The 18548-nt window shown below is 40.7% G+C and overlaps 1 protein-coding gene across 2 annotated transcripts in view; it reads left to right on the top strand.

Annotated features, from left to right (window-relative positions):
• The first annotated feature begins 1363 nt into the window (after window positions 1–1363).
• ACP3 (acid phosphatase 3) overlaps window positions 1364–18548 on the top strand; it is a 53370-nt gene continuing 36185 nt past the window's right edge. For both annotated transcript variants that reach the window (XM_043875463.1, XM_043875462.1), the window contains exons 1-4: window positions 1364–1554; window positions 12298–12393; window positions 16409–16495; window positions 16952–17104. In XM_043875463.1, the coding sequence (XP_043731398.1) occupies window positions 1429–1554; window positions 12298–12393; window positions 16409–16495; window positions 16952–17104 (462 nt within the window). In that variant the 5' untranslated portion in view covers window positions 1364–1428. The remainder of the gene's footprint in view (window positions 1555–12297; window positions 12394–16408; window positions 16496–16951; window positions 17105–18548) is intronic.

The raw sequence follows: 18548 nt of genomic DNA on the forward strand, positions 1-18548 counted from the left end.
AAAAGAGTCAGACACAGCTGAAAGACTGAGCACACATGCACACAGCAATCAAAGGGTGAGACAAGGAAGAAGATAGGAGAACAAAGAACTGGCTGATTCTTGAGAAAACACGGCACTGCACAGATTCAAGTATCTGGCACAACTGAAGGCACATTGTTCAGAACTAAGTAGGCTTCAGCAGGTGCTGGAGCTTCCTTTCTCAGGTTGCCCGGAATATACAGCAGGAATCCATGTGGCAACTCTGTCTCTGCCCACTTGGGCAACCTTTCAGTTTTCATCTCCTTTTCTCTGCATGTATCTCCTCAATATCTCATACATTAAAAATGACAGCGGGGACTGGCAGGTGGAGAATTCGATGGTAGAGAGAGGGTCACAAGTTCCCTTAAATGCCAACCCCTAACCATACATGCATTCATTCTCCACACATATTTCCCCACACCAGCAGAGGCAACAGCTCTCCCACCCGCCACATTCTATAGCAGCTTATGATCACATAAGGACAGAGGTCTCCCCAGTGCACTGTACCAGAGAATGAGGTGTTCTCTCTGCTGATGGGGTGGGGGCATCCTGACAGGCAGCTCTGCACCAATGTCCTATTTTTGCCTGTATGGGACTGACAGGTTGGGAAAAAAGGAAATCTAAATTCCCTCAGCCTGGATTATCCTCTTTCATAGCATCCCTGGTTAGATCACTGCTGGAGAAGCAAGGCTGTGACTCACCCAGACTATATGACTCCCGGTCAGAGTTGGTGACTAATAACAGAACTAACTCTAGGTTAGTTTGTTGTTGTTTTTAAACTGTCAGGTTAGAAAAGGTACTTCTAATCCTAATTTTGGGATACCTCAGATGAGCCCCAAATATCTTAAAGTGTGACTAAAAATTCTCAAAACAAAGTTGCTCTTACTTTTCTTCAACTTAAAAATAGGCTACATGAGAGTTTTAGGGAAGAAAGCCATCTTTGGCCTGGAGAATATACCCAAAATATGCTGGTATCTGCAGTTCCTTCCATATTTCTCTCCCTATAATTCTGCTACCAAAAAGATTAGGAATCACTAACCTAAGGTTTCCAAAGTTGAGGTCTAATCCTTTCTCAAGTGATAGCACAAAGCAAATGTTGTATCACACCTAAAGAAAGGATAAAGATAAGTCAGAAAAGAAATCTAGCCACGTACTCTATGACCCTGAGCGACAGCTCTCCCCTGTCTGGGCCTCAGGATTTTAACTTAAATCCAGAAGACCATGAACTCTAACACTCAGCCAAAAATGATCTGACCAGACACAGGCTAAATCCCTCCCCAAGCTACCTGGAGACTGGCTCCTCCCAGTTCCTCCTTCCCTTTCAAACCCTTGGTTAAATAGCTTCCCCTCTAATGGCTTTGCCCTGGAAGAAGCACGTCCCAACTCTAGCCTGAAGCAGCTCTCCCCAGGATGAGAAATGCTGCCCTCCTCATGGCCAGGGCAACAAGCCTTCGCCTCAGCCTGTTCCTTCTGCTCTCCTTCCTGCCGGACCTGGACCAAGGAGTGAGAGCCAAGGAACTAAGGTTTGTGACATTGGTGAGTAGACTTCTCTCATTGCTTTTCCTTTAAATCTGTTTGCTACCAACAGGGTCTGAAAACCGAGTGCCAGTTTCATTTTACCCTAGTATAGTCTCCCAGAGTCTCAACTCAGAAAGTGAATAAGCAAGTTTTGCAAGTTCCTTGTAAAGAAGAATGAACGTGTCCTAACAAAAGCCTGTTTGGTTTGGATATTTTTTACTTTGCCAATGTTATTTACCTAGTCACTTACTTTACAACTGCCTTAAATGTTTTCCTCTTGATAGCCACACGAGACCAGGGGGTGCCTCCCTTAGGTCTGTTTAGCACCAGTAGCTAGACTGGTTTCATTCAGTTTAATGATTATTTGTTGGCAAGCCAAAAAACTGTCATTTTCTCAATTTAATAACCCCTTCCCTTTTTGTTTATCAGGAAATTAGAAAACATATTTACAAGCAATCTTTGAAGCATGAAAGTAAAACCCAAGAATTCTAGGATAACTTCCTGAAACAGATATGGTTGATCATTAAAATAATGTTTTTCCCTACCCATGTGACATGTTAGGAAGTGTGACAAGTTAGAAATGGGGGATGGGGAGGCTAATGGATGTTGCCAAGGAAAGAAAATATACTGTTGGCATCATTTTAAAAAAGAGATAGGGAGAGAGTTTGTGAAGTAAGGGGGATTAACCACTTTACTAACAGTCCTGAAATTGATTATTTTATATCTCTTGGTTTCTGTCTTGATCTTTGATTGTCTCTGTTTTTCTGTTTCTCTTTTTCCTGTTTCACTCACTGTCTCTCTGCCTCTGACCCTCTCCATTTATTTTATAGGCTCTCTCCATCTTTTTTCTTTATCACATCTTTTCATTTGATAGAGTAGAAGTATGCTGATAAGTACATTTTTTTCCTGAAATAATATCCAAAGCTTATTTTTATACTTTCAAGGGAGGTCACCTTTTACTTAAAAATTAAACACGAAATTCTTATTTTTCTCAGCTTGCTGTACTCAGAACTTCTTTCTTTCCCTTCTATAGAAAAATTTCATAATCATATGCTTTTGCAAATCAGGATTCTTCTTCATCCAGTAAATCTTTACTAGGTCATGATTCAACAATGAGAGAGAGAGAACCAGAGGAACATATCATCAATTTATTTACAAAAGATTCACCAGTATTCACAGAATTCAGGCTTCTGCGTTGAAAAAGAAAGTCTTTATAACATTGTGTACTTTATATAGGGAAATCCATGTGAGTTAGACTTTTACTTATATCTGCAGAAATTGCACTGTGACAAGCTGGAGGAGGGGTAATAATCCTCTTCGAGATATTACAGTGAACTTGCACCTAACTGCATCTGGTCCATTCTCTCCTCCATGTTTCACAACAGCCCAGGCTTGTTTCCCTGGCTACCAAACTGTTGTAGGTTTCCTTTCTCCCCCTCCATTCTTGGTTAACATGTGTTCAGGAACTACAAGTTAATTCTTCCCTAAGAAAAAGCTTACAAAGTTAGCTCTCTTGGAGCTAAAAGATTTAACAATTACTATACAAGACTAATGTTAACAATTTTGCCTACCATAGCTTTCTTCCATTAATGGTAGATTGAGGCAACAATACATTTTTCTTTGCCATAAAACTATATCTAAGGACTTAAGCCAGAAGATATCACTATATTCATTTTACTGATTATAGAAAATATCTGACTATAAATGGTTCGATTATATACCCAGGGAATTCCCTAAAAATGATTAGGAGAATCAGAGTGAAAGAAAGATTGTTGTTGCTGTTTAGTCACTAAGTCATGTCCAACTCTTTTGTGACCCCATGTAGCCCACCAGGCTCCTCTGTCCACGGCAAGAACACTGGAGTGGGTTACCATTTCTCTCCCCAGCGGATCTTCCCGACCCAGGGATCAAACCCACATCTCCTACATTGGAGGCGGATTCTTTACCACTGAGCCACTGGGCGACAGTTCTCAGATTTAGCAAACAAAAATCTCAATGAGACTTTCAATATGAATTATGTTACATTGTCCTCCCAACAATCATATAAAATAGGGGTACCAGAAAACACAAGATGCCCAGTTAAATTTGTATTTCAGATAATCAGCAAATAGTTTTTTTTAATATACATACGTTTACATGCAATATTGGGGCATCCTACATTTTTGTTTGCTAAATCCGGGAACTGTTCTATGAGGTTTTCGTAAAATCCTTATTAACCCTGTTTTATAGTTGAAGGAATTGAGGCACAAAGAGATTAAGCAACATGCTCACGGCCACACAGCTAAGATTTGAACCCAGGCTGTGTGATTTCACAAACCTGCCCTTAATCACTAGACACATTCTGTTCCTGCCATGTGTGTCTAACTCAGAACGTGGAGCTGAGGCCTCCCCATCAAGGTCTGTGTGTTGGCTTCACACATATTCAGCAGTGGTTTTCCACTGCAAGCCAAGAAAAATAAATCTTCCTCAATTCTGAAAAACTGTTATTTGCAGAAATAGCAGGAAACTGTCCAGTTCTTGTTCTCTCATGAACAGAGTCACCATGTGCTCTTTTGAAACAGGTTCACCAATGCTAGTGGAATGCTAGTTTGACAAGTTGTTAACAGGTCTTGCTTGATTTAAAAAAAAAATAGGTTTCTATAGTCAAATCAGTTTTGGGAAGAAAATGTGAATTAAACTGTGTTTAAAAGTCTCTTAAATGTGGGACTTTGCAGAGTCTTTAATATTCCAATATAATGTCCTTAAAGGTTCTAGTTGACCTTTCATCATTTTTCACTAAGGAGAATTGAAGATATTATGTAGTTATCATGTCCGCTGGAACATTAGGCTAACAGGTTACCGTGTTTGCATTCAATTTCTACCACCTGTGAATTCTAATGTGTTTTGTCTTGTGAGAGATACACATCTGTGTGTAAGTACACTTGAGGAGGGCTTCCCAGGTGGCAAAGCGGTAAAGAACCCACCTGCCAATGAAAGAGACATTAGAGACGTGGGTTCAATCTCTGGGTGAGGACGATCCCCTGGAGGAGGGCATGGCAGTATTCTTGTCTGGAGAATCCCATATGACAGAGGAGACTGGCAGGCTACAGTCCACAGGGTTGCAAAGAGTTGGACATGACTGAAGTGACTTAGCACACACAGCATGAGGAGGGGAGAAACTAGAGAGGAGAATAGATAGAGGATACTACCAAAGGTCAGAAGAGCACAATGAGGATCCAGTTAGATCAGAAAGCAATAGAATTGGAGGAAAAAAATATCAATTTGTTTGAAAAATTGTGAAGGCAGAAGAATCTCTTTGGGTTGACTGTGTATATTAAGAAAGAGAAAGAAGTCAAAATGACCCTGTTTTCTAATTTTGGTTGTTGGGAAAATGATGACATCATGGAGACAGGGTACATGAAACATTTGAACTTCTTGAAAAGAAATATGAGAGGAAATTCCCTGGGAGTCCAGTGGATGGGACTCAGCATTTTCATTGCCAAAGTCTCAGCATTCAGTCCCTGGTTGGGATAGATCCTGCAAGTTGCATGATCCAGCAAAAAAAGAATAAAGGGATGTAAATATCAAAGAGATTTACAGTATTGTGTATTACACAATCCCATATAGTGTAGGGGTTAAAACTGCAGGCTCATGAATCAGACCACTGGGGTTTGAATGCCAGCTCAACCTCTTCCAAGCTGTGGGACTTCAGATGAGTAACTTAACCTACCTGTGTCTTAGTTTCATCATCAGTAAAATTAAGGTAATGGTATTTCATGGAGTTATTGTGAGGCTTGAGTTAATATACAAAAGTACTTAGAAGCCAATCTGGTAAATGCCTTAAAGTTTGCAACTACTGCATTGTGCTGACTGTATATATACTGTATATATACTCACTCAATTACCTCATGTGTGGTTTTTTTTAACAGTAAACTGAAGGCTGCTTCAGTTTATTTATATGAACTTCTCTAATTTTTTAAAAAATAATGTTCATATAATCAGTTGATTAAAATGTCAATTTTTTTCTCCCTTCTTTTTATTCTCAAATGATAAAGTATTTACATGTCCTTTTGCTTTTAAATTTGATCCGTTTTCTTCCCAGATTTAGGTCCCTGGCCCAATAAAAACTGGAAAAAGTATATATTTAAAACATGACAAGTTAAACAGATTTTACTCATTTCAACCATTGTTTGACTTACTAATCTGCTGATCTGCAGGTCTTTTCCTTCTTAACTTTTGGTACACACACAGTTCCTTCTTAACTTTTTGCTAAAATGGATTACAATTGCCCTTTTATCTGCTGTCATCTTCACCGCCCATGTTTGAACAGTACCTTTGATCACAGGCAGGAACTTCACAAGGCTTGTAAACCTCCTTCTCACTTCCATTAAAGTAAAAATTACAGTTACAGCTACCAAATTATAAGCATCCATTAGATGCCAGTTTCCTTGCACTTTGTATTTTGAATCCCCCAAATGATCCAGTAAGGCCTGGTATTACACAACAGAAATGGGAAGGATCTGGGGCTTCTCTGTGGTATACTGGGTGCTGCAACTGTCTGGTGGCACATCTCCTACTTGTGGGTTGGCTTATAAAAGACATATGTACCATATAAAACTCTCTCTCGGAAAACAAAAACCAGGGCTCCAGCCTCAACTCAAAGACAGACCTCTGATCTCTCTCCCCTGGCTGTGGCCCCCTAATTGCCAGGGGCGAAAAGCAGTGAAGCCATCCAGGGAACCTGTAGGTCCTTCAGAGTCATTTTCTGTACAGATCATTCTGAACTGTGGGTTGGTACTAGGACAAGTAAGAAGCCACTTCAGTTCACTTACATGAGGTTCTCTCACTTTTATGCCAATGTATTTAGCAAATTTTCAGGGTAATGAACTGATCAGGGACATTATATTGGGCTCAAGTCATTTTAGCCAGCCAGGTTGCCACCATGGGCTCTCGAAAGCTTTCAACATGTCCTAAATCCAAAGGAAGAATTAGTTATTCTTCACAGTCAGGAAAATAAAAGTGGGGAAGAGACTATTAGAAATTAATAGAAATGTTTTTTGAAAGAGGACTATTTCCCTTTACTCAATGGGTAGTTCTCATTTGCCCTAATATGCTGCCTGCTATTGCCAGCAGGAAAGGAAGTACAATGGATAGCTAAGTTAAAGCCTGAATAATGTAACAACAATAACCAAAATAATAGTAACAAATACAATAACAGATCTCATGTACTAAGTGGATTCTACATTTTCAGTACTATGATGATAGCTTTGCATGTATTACACATTTAATTTTCGTGATCCTCCTGTATGGGAAGTAATGATCTCATTTTACAGAGAGGGAAATCGAGACATGAAGAAGTTTAAGTTAAATCATTTTCCCCGGGTCACCTGGCTAGGTGTTGACAAAGCAGGGGTTTGAATCCAGGTCTAACCAACTCAGGCCCACAGCTTTTCTGAGATGTCATGCAGTTCCACTCAGTTTAACATACAGTTTCATTCCCCCCCGCCTCTCTCCTGCAGGCTCCGTATCCTCCTGGGCCCTAAATACATCCCATTAGCATGCCAGGCCTTTCAGCCTTCCTCATGGAAAGCGCAGGGTGCATTCCCAGCCTGAGTCCCTTAAGAAGCAGTTGGCTTCCCTTCTTACCTCTGAAGTGTCATTCATTTACTCAATTCATTCCTTTCTACCCAAAGTCTTTCACTTTTTAATTCTCTTTACCAAAGGAGTTATCTCTCAGTTCCTGAAAGAAGAAAATTAAAAGAAAATTAAATAAACTTTTTCTTCATGGCAAGGTTTGTGCATCAAGAAATTTTCATGACTTGGAACATACCTAACAAAATAGGAAGTGGAATTTAATGCCACAAGCCAAGTTCTCTTAGCAACCAAGTGAATGTGCCAGGAGATGCAGAAGCTGGACATTCCAGGAAGATAGAATATGAAGGCCCTGAAGCTGGAACACACTTAATGTACTGGAAAGAACAGCATAGTCTCCTCTGGCTAAGCATGTTTAGCAAAAATGTAAGGGAAGAACATGGCGGTGGGCAGGACCACATCAGGTAGTGTCTAGTGAGCTATTGTAAGGACTTGGAATTTTATGCAAAGAGCAGTGGGAAATGATATAATGTCTGAGAGTCAGTGGGAGTACATGAAACAAGACTGGCCGCACATGAGCTGATCGTTGTTGGAGCAAGTGATGGATTCATAGTGGCTCATTATAAAAAAATCTCTATTTTTGTATATTTTTCTAATTTTCTGCAAAAAAAAAAAAGTGTGATAGGATGAAAGGACATTAGAGGGTTCTAAAGCAATCAAGAGACTATTCTGACTTACACTTTAAAAGAGCTCTTGACTGATGGCAGGGAAGAGGGACTAGACAAGATGTCCTACAGTCATTAGGGTCTCCACATCATACACAGTGCACCAAATCTGGTCAACAGACTCAATGGAGCAGGATCAGTCACATGGGTACCAAATCATGGTTCTTTTTAAAAAGTTACCTTTGATTTAGTAGTAGTAGTAAAAGTTGCTCAGTTGTGTCCAACTCTTTGTGACCCCATGGACTATAGACCAACAGGTTCCTCTGTCCATGGAGTTCTCCAGGCAAGAATACTGGGATGGGTTGCCAAGCCCTTCTCCAGGGATCTTCCATATCCAGGGACCAAACCCAGATCTCCTGCATTGCAGGCAGGTTCTGTACCATTTGAGCTACTAGGGAATTCCCCTTTGATTTAAAAGTGTAAAGTAAATGTGATATGGGGGGGAAAGCAATGGGCTAGCAATCATGGGAGGAAGGCAAGAGATCTGGATGGCTTATTTCATCTCTTTAAGCCTCACTTTTCTTATTTTTTCAGTGCAGTAATAGTACCAATCTGTCCTCACAGAGTTGTAAGAATTAAAAGAGATGGCAGGGGAAAGAGTTGTACAAAACCATGAAAACACAAACATAAGGGGTTGTTATTATCCTGGATGTCTTCCTTTTGTAACTACTACTGGTACCCCAAATAGTCCTACTGCAATACCAGTAGGTTCAGTACCAATAGTATAGTAGTACCAGTAGTCTTAGGCTTCTAAAGGATTTGATAGAGTGTGACTGCTGGACTGAGAACAGAGGATATAAATTTTGGCAGGGCAGCAGTTAAGAAGATTGCCCTGCCACAGACCTGAGCATAGTCCAAAGTCTCCAGGTAAAGTGAAGAAACTCCAGAAGCTCGAGAATGCCACCTTCATGTACTTAAGGGACAGGTATGCACGTGTGTGCACACACACACACACACACATATACATTTTGATTTCTAGCACTGGAGGTGGGAGATGTTTCATTAAGTGTTTCTGTGGAACACCCCTTCCAAAGAGCTCATAGCATGTGTGAGCCACTATCTCAGAAACCCTGAAAACCTACTGAAATGTGCATGTGTGCTCAGTCATGTCTGACTCTTTGCAACCACATGGAGCCTGCCAGGCTCTTCTGTCCATGAAATTTTCCAGGCAAGAATACTGGAGTGGGTTGCCATTTCAGGAGATCTTCCCCACCCAAGGATTGAACCCACATCTCTTGCTTCTCATGCATTAGCTAGCATATTCTTTACCACCACACCACCTGGAAAGCCACTGAAATGTAGGGGAGTACAATTATTCCTGACCTATAAAACAGAGCAGGAAAGCTTGCCCACATCTTATGGTTCTATTTCAGCTTTGCTCTTTAAGATACTCATCTAAGGATACCACACTTGTTTTTCTCCCCAGGCCATTCTGTCATTTAGTTGCATATCCTCAGATTTATCTTTTAAAAAATGTTTGAGGATGTTTCTTATATCAAGGTTTTGGTTTCCTCTGATGAAACACAACGCCACCACCCCCCCCACACACACACACAATTTCTAATTTTAGTTCATAAAAAAGCAGCAGGTCCCAGATTTTCCACTGGTGGAAGGCTAAGAGGCATGTTAGAGCAGAGAGAAATGAGCCTCTTATGTGGGTTCAGAAGCTGGTGTTGGACTCACAAAACCTGTTTGTATTTCTGCTCAACCACTTAAGCGCCATGTGACCTTGGGCAGGTCATTTAACGAAGGTCAGTTTTCTGGTGTGTGAAATGAAGATAATGATAGTAATTGCTTTGTAGAATTGATGAGAGGATTAGATATATGAGAAGCACAGCTTCTAGGAAAAGCAAGCATTCTAAAAGTGTTGAGTTATTGTGATTATAGGCTGGTAGGAAGTGTTGTAAGTTATTTTGCTGTCCTTAATCCAACTTCTCTTTGGTTCAGTGGTTCTCAGCTAGGGGTGGTTTTGGACCCTGGGGGACATTTGGCAATGTCACAACTGGGCAATGCTACAGGCATCCAGTGGGCGAAGGCCAGGGACATTACTAAAGATCCCTACGATGCAAAGGATAGTCCTCCACAGCAAAAATGCCGACTGTGCTAAGGATGAGAAACTAGAAACTAAACAATGTGGAGTTTATAATCCATTGAAACCATATGGTAATTTTGTTACTCAGATCTGGGAAAGTCTTAGTCGCTTAGTCATGTCCTACTCTTTGCGACCCCGTGGACTATAGCCTGCCAGGATCCTCTGTCCATAGACTTCTCCATACCTACTTGAGTGACATGCCTTTTCCTTCTCCAGGGGATCTTCCCCACTCAGGTCTCCTGCATTGCAGATTCTTTACAGTCTGAAGCAGCAAGGAAGCCCTCAAGTACTTTGCACAACTACCTGGGATCTAAAAAGTGTAAAATGTCTTCCGATTGTGGAAAGAAAAGCACTAATGATTAGCCTCAACGATTTCTGATCATGATCAAGACACCCCTAGTGACTAGTAACTGTAGGTGCTCATTAGAGAATACACAGCTAAGGGACCATTCATGACAATAATTCCTTACCTGACCAAAATAGTTTCTTAAGATCCACCACACCATTGTCCCTCTGTTTGACATAGGCTGTTCTACTGAGATTTCAATTTCTTACCAATTCAGACGGCCAAAAGGTAAGTTTTCTTCAGACACCAGAGACACAACCCAGGTCTTAGAAGCTTACCTCCTTTTCCTTTTCCTGGAATCCCATCTCAAAGATGACTAAAGTCTGAGACTGTTCCTTACTGTGTCTCTGCTGAACTATTTTACAAGATTTCAAGAGAGCAGCCTCTTGGCTTTCTTTTCAATGGATCACGTTAGCCAGGTTGTATGCGTGACCAGTGCAGGAAGTCTCAGAGAATGCAAGGTGTTAAGCAGCCCTCCTCTGTATTAAAAATGTTTGCTGACACTAGTGCAGACTTCATCTTGTATTTCTTGAGTTTTTCTTTTCTTATCTTTTGCTTATAAAACAGCTTTGTGTTTGGTTTGATATGCTATTCAGAAAGTATATTATCTATAGTGAAACAGATCACCAGCCCAGGTGGGATGCATGAGACAAGTGCTCGGGCCTGGTGCACTGGGAAGACCCAGAGGAATCGGCTGGAGAGAGAGGTGGGAGTGGGGATCGGGATGGGGAATACATGTAACTCCATGGCTGATTCATGTCAATGTATGACAAAACCCACTGAAATGTTGTGAAGTAATTAGCCTCCAACTAATTAAAAAAAAAAAATCAAAGTACCAAGGTTTCAACCCTGGTTCGATTCCTGGGTCGGGAAGATCCTCTGGAGAAGGGATAGTTTACTCACTCCTGTATTCTTGGGCTTCCCTTATGGTTCAGCTGGTAAAGAATCTGCCTGCAATGTGGGAGACCTGGGTTCGATCCCTGGGTTGGGAAGATCCCCTCGAGAAGGAAAAGGCTACCCACTCCAGTATTATGGCCTGGAGAATTCCATGGACTGTATAGTCCATGTGGTTGCAAGGAGTCGGACATGACTGAGCAACTTTCACTCACCAAGGTTTCAAAAGTCCAGACTACCCTCCCAAAGAGTAAAATGTGCAAACAAGCATGATGACATGCACACAAATCCAGAAGTACGTTCTTAAAGTGTTGAGAAGTAGCTTTTCTAATCCTTAACTTCCTAAAAACTAATAAATCATTGGCCAAAGATGGTCACAAACTGTGTGTAGCATTTAAAAGCTACTATTATATTTCAAAATGTTAACACTATTAATTAGGGAAGGGATATTTCTCATCAGAGCTTGTCTGTAATAAAGTGATCTTGCTAAGCTTTGTTTTCCCTCTTGCCCTATCTGACGTACAAATCATTCTCCACGTGTGGGTCACCTGACTTCTAATGACTCATCATTCTCATTCACATTACTTGAAACAATAACAGTTCACTAACAGTTTTCCTGTGTTTCTGGTAATGTGAATAACAAGATGATGAGCTATTAGAAAAGTGTTAGTAAACTTAGAATGGCAGTTCTTAACCTAAGAATAGCAGTTCTTAATTCTAATGGCCTGGCTGCATCGGAAACTAATTAAACCAAAATCACAAGGGAGGAATCCAGTCCTTAGAATTTTTTTAACTCCCCAGTTGATTCCAGTGAGCATCCAATGTTGAGAACCAGAGGTTTATAAGAAACCTCCATCACACACACCAAAAAAAAGTAAAAGAAAGTCGCTCAGTTGTGTCCAACTCCTTGCAACCCCATGGACTATACGGTCCATGGAATTCTCTAGGCCAGAATACTGGAGTGAGTAGCCTTTCCCTTCTCCAGGGGATCTTCCCAACCTAGGGATCGAAACCTGGTCTCCCGCATTGCAGGCAGATTCTTTACCAGCTGAGCCGCAAGGGAAGCCCTCTATCACGATGAACAGAGGCAAAACACCTAAGCTGGTAACATTACTATCTCAATCTATTTTCAGGTTTTTAGGCATGGAGACCGAAGTCCTATTGAAACCTTTCCTAACGATCCCATTAAGGAATCCTCATGGCCACAGGGATTTGGCCAACTCACTCAGGTTGGTTGGATTTTCATCTAAGGGTTTCTGATGAGTCGCAAGGGAAACTGTGGAACTGTTATAATATATTGAAACTGTATAACTACTTTAGTTACTCAAATCTGAGAAAGTGTTTTGCACAGGTACCTGGAATCTAAAAGGTGTAAAATGTGTTTTGATTGTGCTCAGCAATTTCTGATCATGATCAAGTCACCCCTAGTGACTAGTAACTGTAGGAAAATTATATAGAATTTTATATAGAATTATAGAAATATATAGAATTTTGATATACATAGGATTTCCTGTTGGGTTTATTAAAGCATGAGTTGTGCATGGACAACAGAAGAATCAGTTTAGTTCAATCACTCAGTTGTGTACAACTCTTTGCAACCCCATGGACTGAAGCACATCAGGCTTCCCTGTCCCTCACCAACTCCCGGAGTTTGCTCAAATTCATGTCCATCAAATTGGTGATGCCATCCAATCATCTCATCCTCTGTCATCCTCTTCTCCTCCTGACTTCAATCTTTCCCAGCATCAGGGTCTTTTCCAATGAGTCAGGTCTTTGCATCAGGTGGCCAAAGTATTGGAGTTTCAGCTGCAGCATCAGTCCTTCCAATGAATATTCTTCAGCACTCAGCTTTCTTTATAGTCCAACTGTCGCATCCATACATGACTACTGGAAAAACCATCACTTTGACAAGATGGACCTTTGTTGGCAAAATGTCTCTGCTTTCTAATATGCTGTCTAGGTTGATCATAACTTTTCTTCCAAGGAGCAAGCGTCTTTTAATTTCATGGCTGCAGTCACCATTTGCAGTGATTTTGGAGCCCAATAAAATAAAGTCTGTCACTGATTCCATTGTTTCCCCATCTATTTGCCATGAAGTGATGGGACTGGATGCCACGATCTTAGTTTTTTTAATGTTGAGTTTTAAGCCAGCTTTTTCACTCTCCCCTTTCACTTTCATCAAGAGGCTGTTTAGTTCCTCTTTACTTTCTGCCATAAGGGTGGTGTCATCTGTGTATCTAAGGTTATTGATATTTCTCCTGGCAGTCTTGACTCCAGCTTGTGCTTCATCCAGCCTGGCACTTTGCATGATGTATTGTGCATATAACAGAAGAATACTTGAACTTAAAAGATGCTGAAGAGAGCCAAGAGTTGCTTATAAGCCAGCCAGTGAGTTTCTCAGGCTCCACCTGAGAAAGTAGAAAATAATTCTGAATCAGCAGAGTTAGGAAAACTCGATTCCTTTGGTACTAGTATTGCTAAAATTGATTTTTGTTAGATGGATGTATTGGGATTGCACCTTCCTTAAAAGTAATCAGTTAAACACAGGGAGCCCTACTTCCTAAAGAACATCTAAGAAGGTGAACTGGGAAGCAAAGACATCTGTGGTCATGCTCCAGTGCCCTGCACTGGATTAACCTTCTGTTTGGAGCCACAAGGCCACATATATTGCTTCTGTCCTGACCAAAATATTGTTTAAATATATTAAGAAAATATCATAGAATGTTTAGAGTTGAATATCTACCCTAAATTAATGGGTCTTGATCTTGGCTAAATATTGGAACTACTTGGAGAGTTGTACAAAATACTATTGTCTGCCTGGAAGTTTCTTATTTAATCCATCTAGGGTGCAACCTGGACAGTGGGATTTTTAGAAACTCCTCAATCTAGTGTGTAGCAAAGGCTGAGAATTACTGTCCTAACTGCATCATCTCAATGAGGAGAAAACGCAAAGAGGCTATTTGAGGCCAGCATCTTCTGGCTCCCATCAGAGCTCTTCCCACCATAGCCTACATAACTTCTGGCTTCCTGAAAGAGAAGGGTTATAAAAATGCAGGGCTGCTTCATGGCATCTATGGTTCTGTCAAGACTTTGGTTCCCTCGCTGTAATGTTCCACTAAAATCAAAAGCTTCTTCCAAACTGTGGAATCTGCCTGGGTTCTTCTGGCATTCTCTTGACCAGCCACCAGTTTCTCCTGGTGTTCTCAGTCTTCCAAGTGCAAGTGAATTATTTGAGGATCTTGTTAAAACGCAGATTCTAATTAATTGCGTCTGACATGGCCTGAGATTCTCCATTTCTAACATACTCCTAAGTGATGCCCATGGTGCTGGTACATGACCACTCTTGAAGTAACAAGGTTCTGGAGCTCAAATTCCTGCCCTTGACTTGTTCAGTCGCTCCATCATGTCCAACTCTTCACAAACCCATGGACTGCAGCACACCAGGCTTCTCTGTCCTTCACTATCCCTTGGAGTTTGCTCCAACTCATGTCCACTGATTCAATGATGACATCCAACCGTCTCATCCTCTGCTGCCCACTTCTCCTCCTGCCCTCAATCTTTCCCAGCATCAGGGTCTTTTCCAGTGAGTCAGCTCTTCCCATCAGGTGGCCAAAGTGTTGGAGTTTCAGCATCAGCCCTTCCAGTGAATACTCAGGGTTGACCTCCTTTAGGATGGACTGGTTGGATCTCCTTGCAATCCAAGGGACTTTCAAGAGTCTTCTCCAATACCACAGTTCAAAAGTATCCATTCTTCAGCACTTAGCCTTTCTTTATAGTCCAACTCTCACACCCATACATGATTACTGGAGAAACCATAGCTTTGACTAGACAGACCTTTGTAGGCAAAGTAATGTCTCTGCTTTTTAATATGCTGTCTAGGTTTGTCATTGCCCTTGACTAGGTACTTCCAATCTGCATAGTGACAAAGCAATGGTTCTTTTTGAGTTCAGTGGTTTTCAAAGTATGGTCCCTGGATGAGCAACATCACCATTACCTGGAAACTTGTCAGAAATGTAAATTCTCTGGCCCCCCCAACTGAACTAGAAACTCTAGGGTTGAAGTCAGGGAATCTTAGTTCTTAATGAGTTCCCCAGGTGATTTACCGTTCTATAGAAGATGACTATTTCCTTAAAAGTTAGCTTTAGGTTAGAACAACAAATTATACCAAAAGTACTTGCTTCTTCAGCTATCCAGGTCGTTCAGGAAACTCACAAACCTCAAAGTACACATTATTCTTTTCCTACTTCTTTTCCCATCTAGAAGGGTAGCCAGGAGTGTAATGGAGTGAGTGGAACAACTCCAAGTAAATGAGTGAGTGGAACCAATCCAAAGCCACACTGACCACATCTTTTCTGACTCCTCTTTTGATGAGGCTCTGAATTAAAGATAGATTTGAATGCAATATTTCCCAAAGCATAGTGTTCTGCTACACAGACCTGAATCACTTAGGGAACTTGTCAAAATACAGATTCCAGGGCTACACCCAGGATCCAATGAGCTGGAATCTCTGGCAGAAACACTGAGGAATCTGCATTTCAACAAGCACCCTAGGTAATTTTGCTTCTGATGCACAGTAATGCTTGAGGATCATCAAGCTAAGACAACACTTCTCGATGACTAACTGCCACTGGAATCTTAATGAGCTTGTTAAAAACAGATTACTGAGCTCTCCCCACAATGATTCTGGTTCAATAGGTCAAGGGTGGGGCCCAAGAATTTGGTTTCTAACATACTCCCAAGTGATGCTAATACTGCTGATCCAGAGACCACACTTTGAATCAGAGACTTTAACTTTTCATGAACCAGACATAAGTGAACTGTGTGGACAATAAATTATTTCACTCAGAGGTTGAGGTGATCTTTAGATTCATCAAGTCTAGCCTCTTATAGGATGATTGAATTTCTTCCACAAGGTAACCAGCCCTTGAAATTCTCTACCAACAAAGATGACCGACTGAATGCTCTGCCAAAAGAGATGAACCGTTTACTTAAATTCAATCAATCACCAGCTATTAACTGTGCAAGATTCTATGTTAAGTGCTGATGAGAATGAACTGAGTTTACTCAGGGAGTCATGACTAAAGATTATAGTTCTCTTTTCCTGTTTGCATTTTAAAATGTGTTGTTACTATAAAACTATTAAAATATACCATTGTTCACTCTACTTATTCAATGAGGAGTGAAAAGACTCACAGCTTCACAGAACTTACTTTCAATAATTTTTTCTTTTATTTGTTCCCATAGTTGGGCATGGCACAGCATTATGAACTTGGAGAGTATATAAGGAAACGTTATGAAAACTTTTTGAATGAATCTTATAAACATGAACAGGTAAGTTGGGAAGCGAATAGTGGGAACCTTGCCCCTTGAAATAATTTAACATAATGTATTTGTAAAAGTTTCCTATTTCCTAAGGAACTTATAAAAGTCAGATATCTTGTTTACAAATGTACTCCTCTTTATATACATATTTTGTTCCTAAAAAAAAAGTATGAATATAAGTAAGTTCAAAATGGACACCTATGGTAAATATTTTGGCTTGGCAAGTAGCCACTACTTAATTTGTCTCTTTCATCAATTCAACTGTTGACACACCAGGTTGCTTTATGTCATGGCATGCCCATAATACTGTCTTTTCCATAATAGGTATTATGATTATGATGCTACCATGTCTGCTAATATTTTGATATGAGTGTCCTGCCATTTCTCAAATATACTATTAGCTCCACAGTGGAGGGAAAACCACAGTTCCTCTCAATTGGATCTGCTTTGATTTTCCCACCCTAGGTTCATGTTCGAAGCACGGATATTGACCGGACTTTGATGAGTGCTATGACAAACCTTGCAGCCCTATTTCCCCCAGAGGGTATCAGCATTTGGAATCCCAGCCTACCCTGGCAGCCCATCCCAGTGCACACAGTCCCTGTTTCTGAAGATCAGGTCAGTTTTCTGGGAAAACAGAGATTTCATTTGTTCTGGAAGAAGGAAGGCAGGCTACTCAGGACTTGCAGATTTGGGAGTCTGGACACTTTGTGGGCTGTGCAGCCTTAATTCTTTCCTAAATAATGGTGCACAGGACATAGAAAGCCCTGGTGAGAGGGAGTAGGAACAGAATTTCTCTTTAGAGATTTATTATTCACTTTGTTTTGCTATTCTTTTAACTTCTGGCAATTTGTCCCTCTTCACCTTTACAGGCACACACACAGTTCTCAGTGTTCTGCTTCAATTTCTAGGTTTTTGGTGCCCGACAAAGAGTTCACCTCCCTCCAAAATATCCTAAGACCTCTCTGCCTAGAAAATATCCCTCCCCTGATGAAAATCCCCTTTCCTAGCTAAGGTAAAAAAAGAAAGATGTGGGTGCATAATTGGTGGCCAAAACTTTATATGTGTTATAATATTTACCTTTCATAACAGCCATGAGTGGACAATATTGTTGTGCTCCTTTTATAGCCAGAGAAAAAAGTGCTCAGAGAAGTCCAGTGAACAAAATAGGTCCAAAGTCACACAGCCAATAAACATCACTACTGGGACTAGAACCAGACAGATCTCATTCTGGAGTAGTTTCCTTTTGTGCAAACTAGTCATTCTCAAAATTAGTTGCATATTAGAATCACCTGGAAACTTTAAAAAAATATTGATGCCGAGGGCACACCCCATAGTACATCAGAATCTCTGAGGGTGGGACCCAGGCACCAATAAGTTTTTAAAATTTTCCCTGGATGATTCTAGTAGACAGCCAAGCTGAGAACCAGTACCATAACCAATTTGCCTAAATGAAGTTGTTCAAGAGAAACTCCCAAATTTGTTTACACTGATGGGACTGACCAAGAACTCTTTTATCTTTTCAGAGGAATTCCTACTCTTACAATAGTAATAGTAAATCTAACTAATCATTCAGGTCTGGAATTTAAGACTGTATGAAGGAAATAGTCTGGGACAAGGAACCCTTCCTAATTCCCCTGGAATCACATTATAACATGGCTATCTCCTCTCTTTATGACTGAGGCTTAGCATGACTACCGGATCTAGAATGTTGCCTGGTGACCTCTGGGTTAGGTAACTATCACATTTGCATTGTCAGTACTCCAAGAAATTTGACTTAATTGCTGATCCTGGTGACTTAAGAATTTTTCCCAAGTGCTTTGTAGAAACAGCTTAACCCTGTCAACCTCTCTAGGTAAATCTACTCCAGTCAAATTTTCTAGTGTTTCCTGAAAAGACAAGATGACTTATTTATGCCTCTTTCCTTCACAGAATCAGAAGTGAGTCATGATTATTAGTGTTTGGGGGTGGGGGCTTTTTCCACACAGCCTTTCTACATAAAGACTGGACAGAAGCACCAGCTTTAGCCAGTATAAACCAGGGTAGCTATTTAACACTTAGT

The sequence above is a fragment of the Cervus elaphus genome, chromosome 19, assembly GCF_910594005.1.
Source record: "Cervus elaphus chromosome 19, mCerEla1.1, whole genome shotgun sequence".
Lineage (NCBI taxonomy): Eukaryota > Metazoa > Chordata > Mammalia > Artiodactyla > Cervidae > Cervus > Cervus elaphus.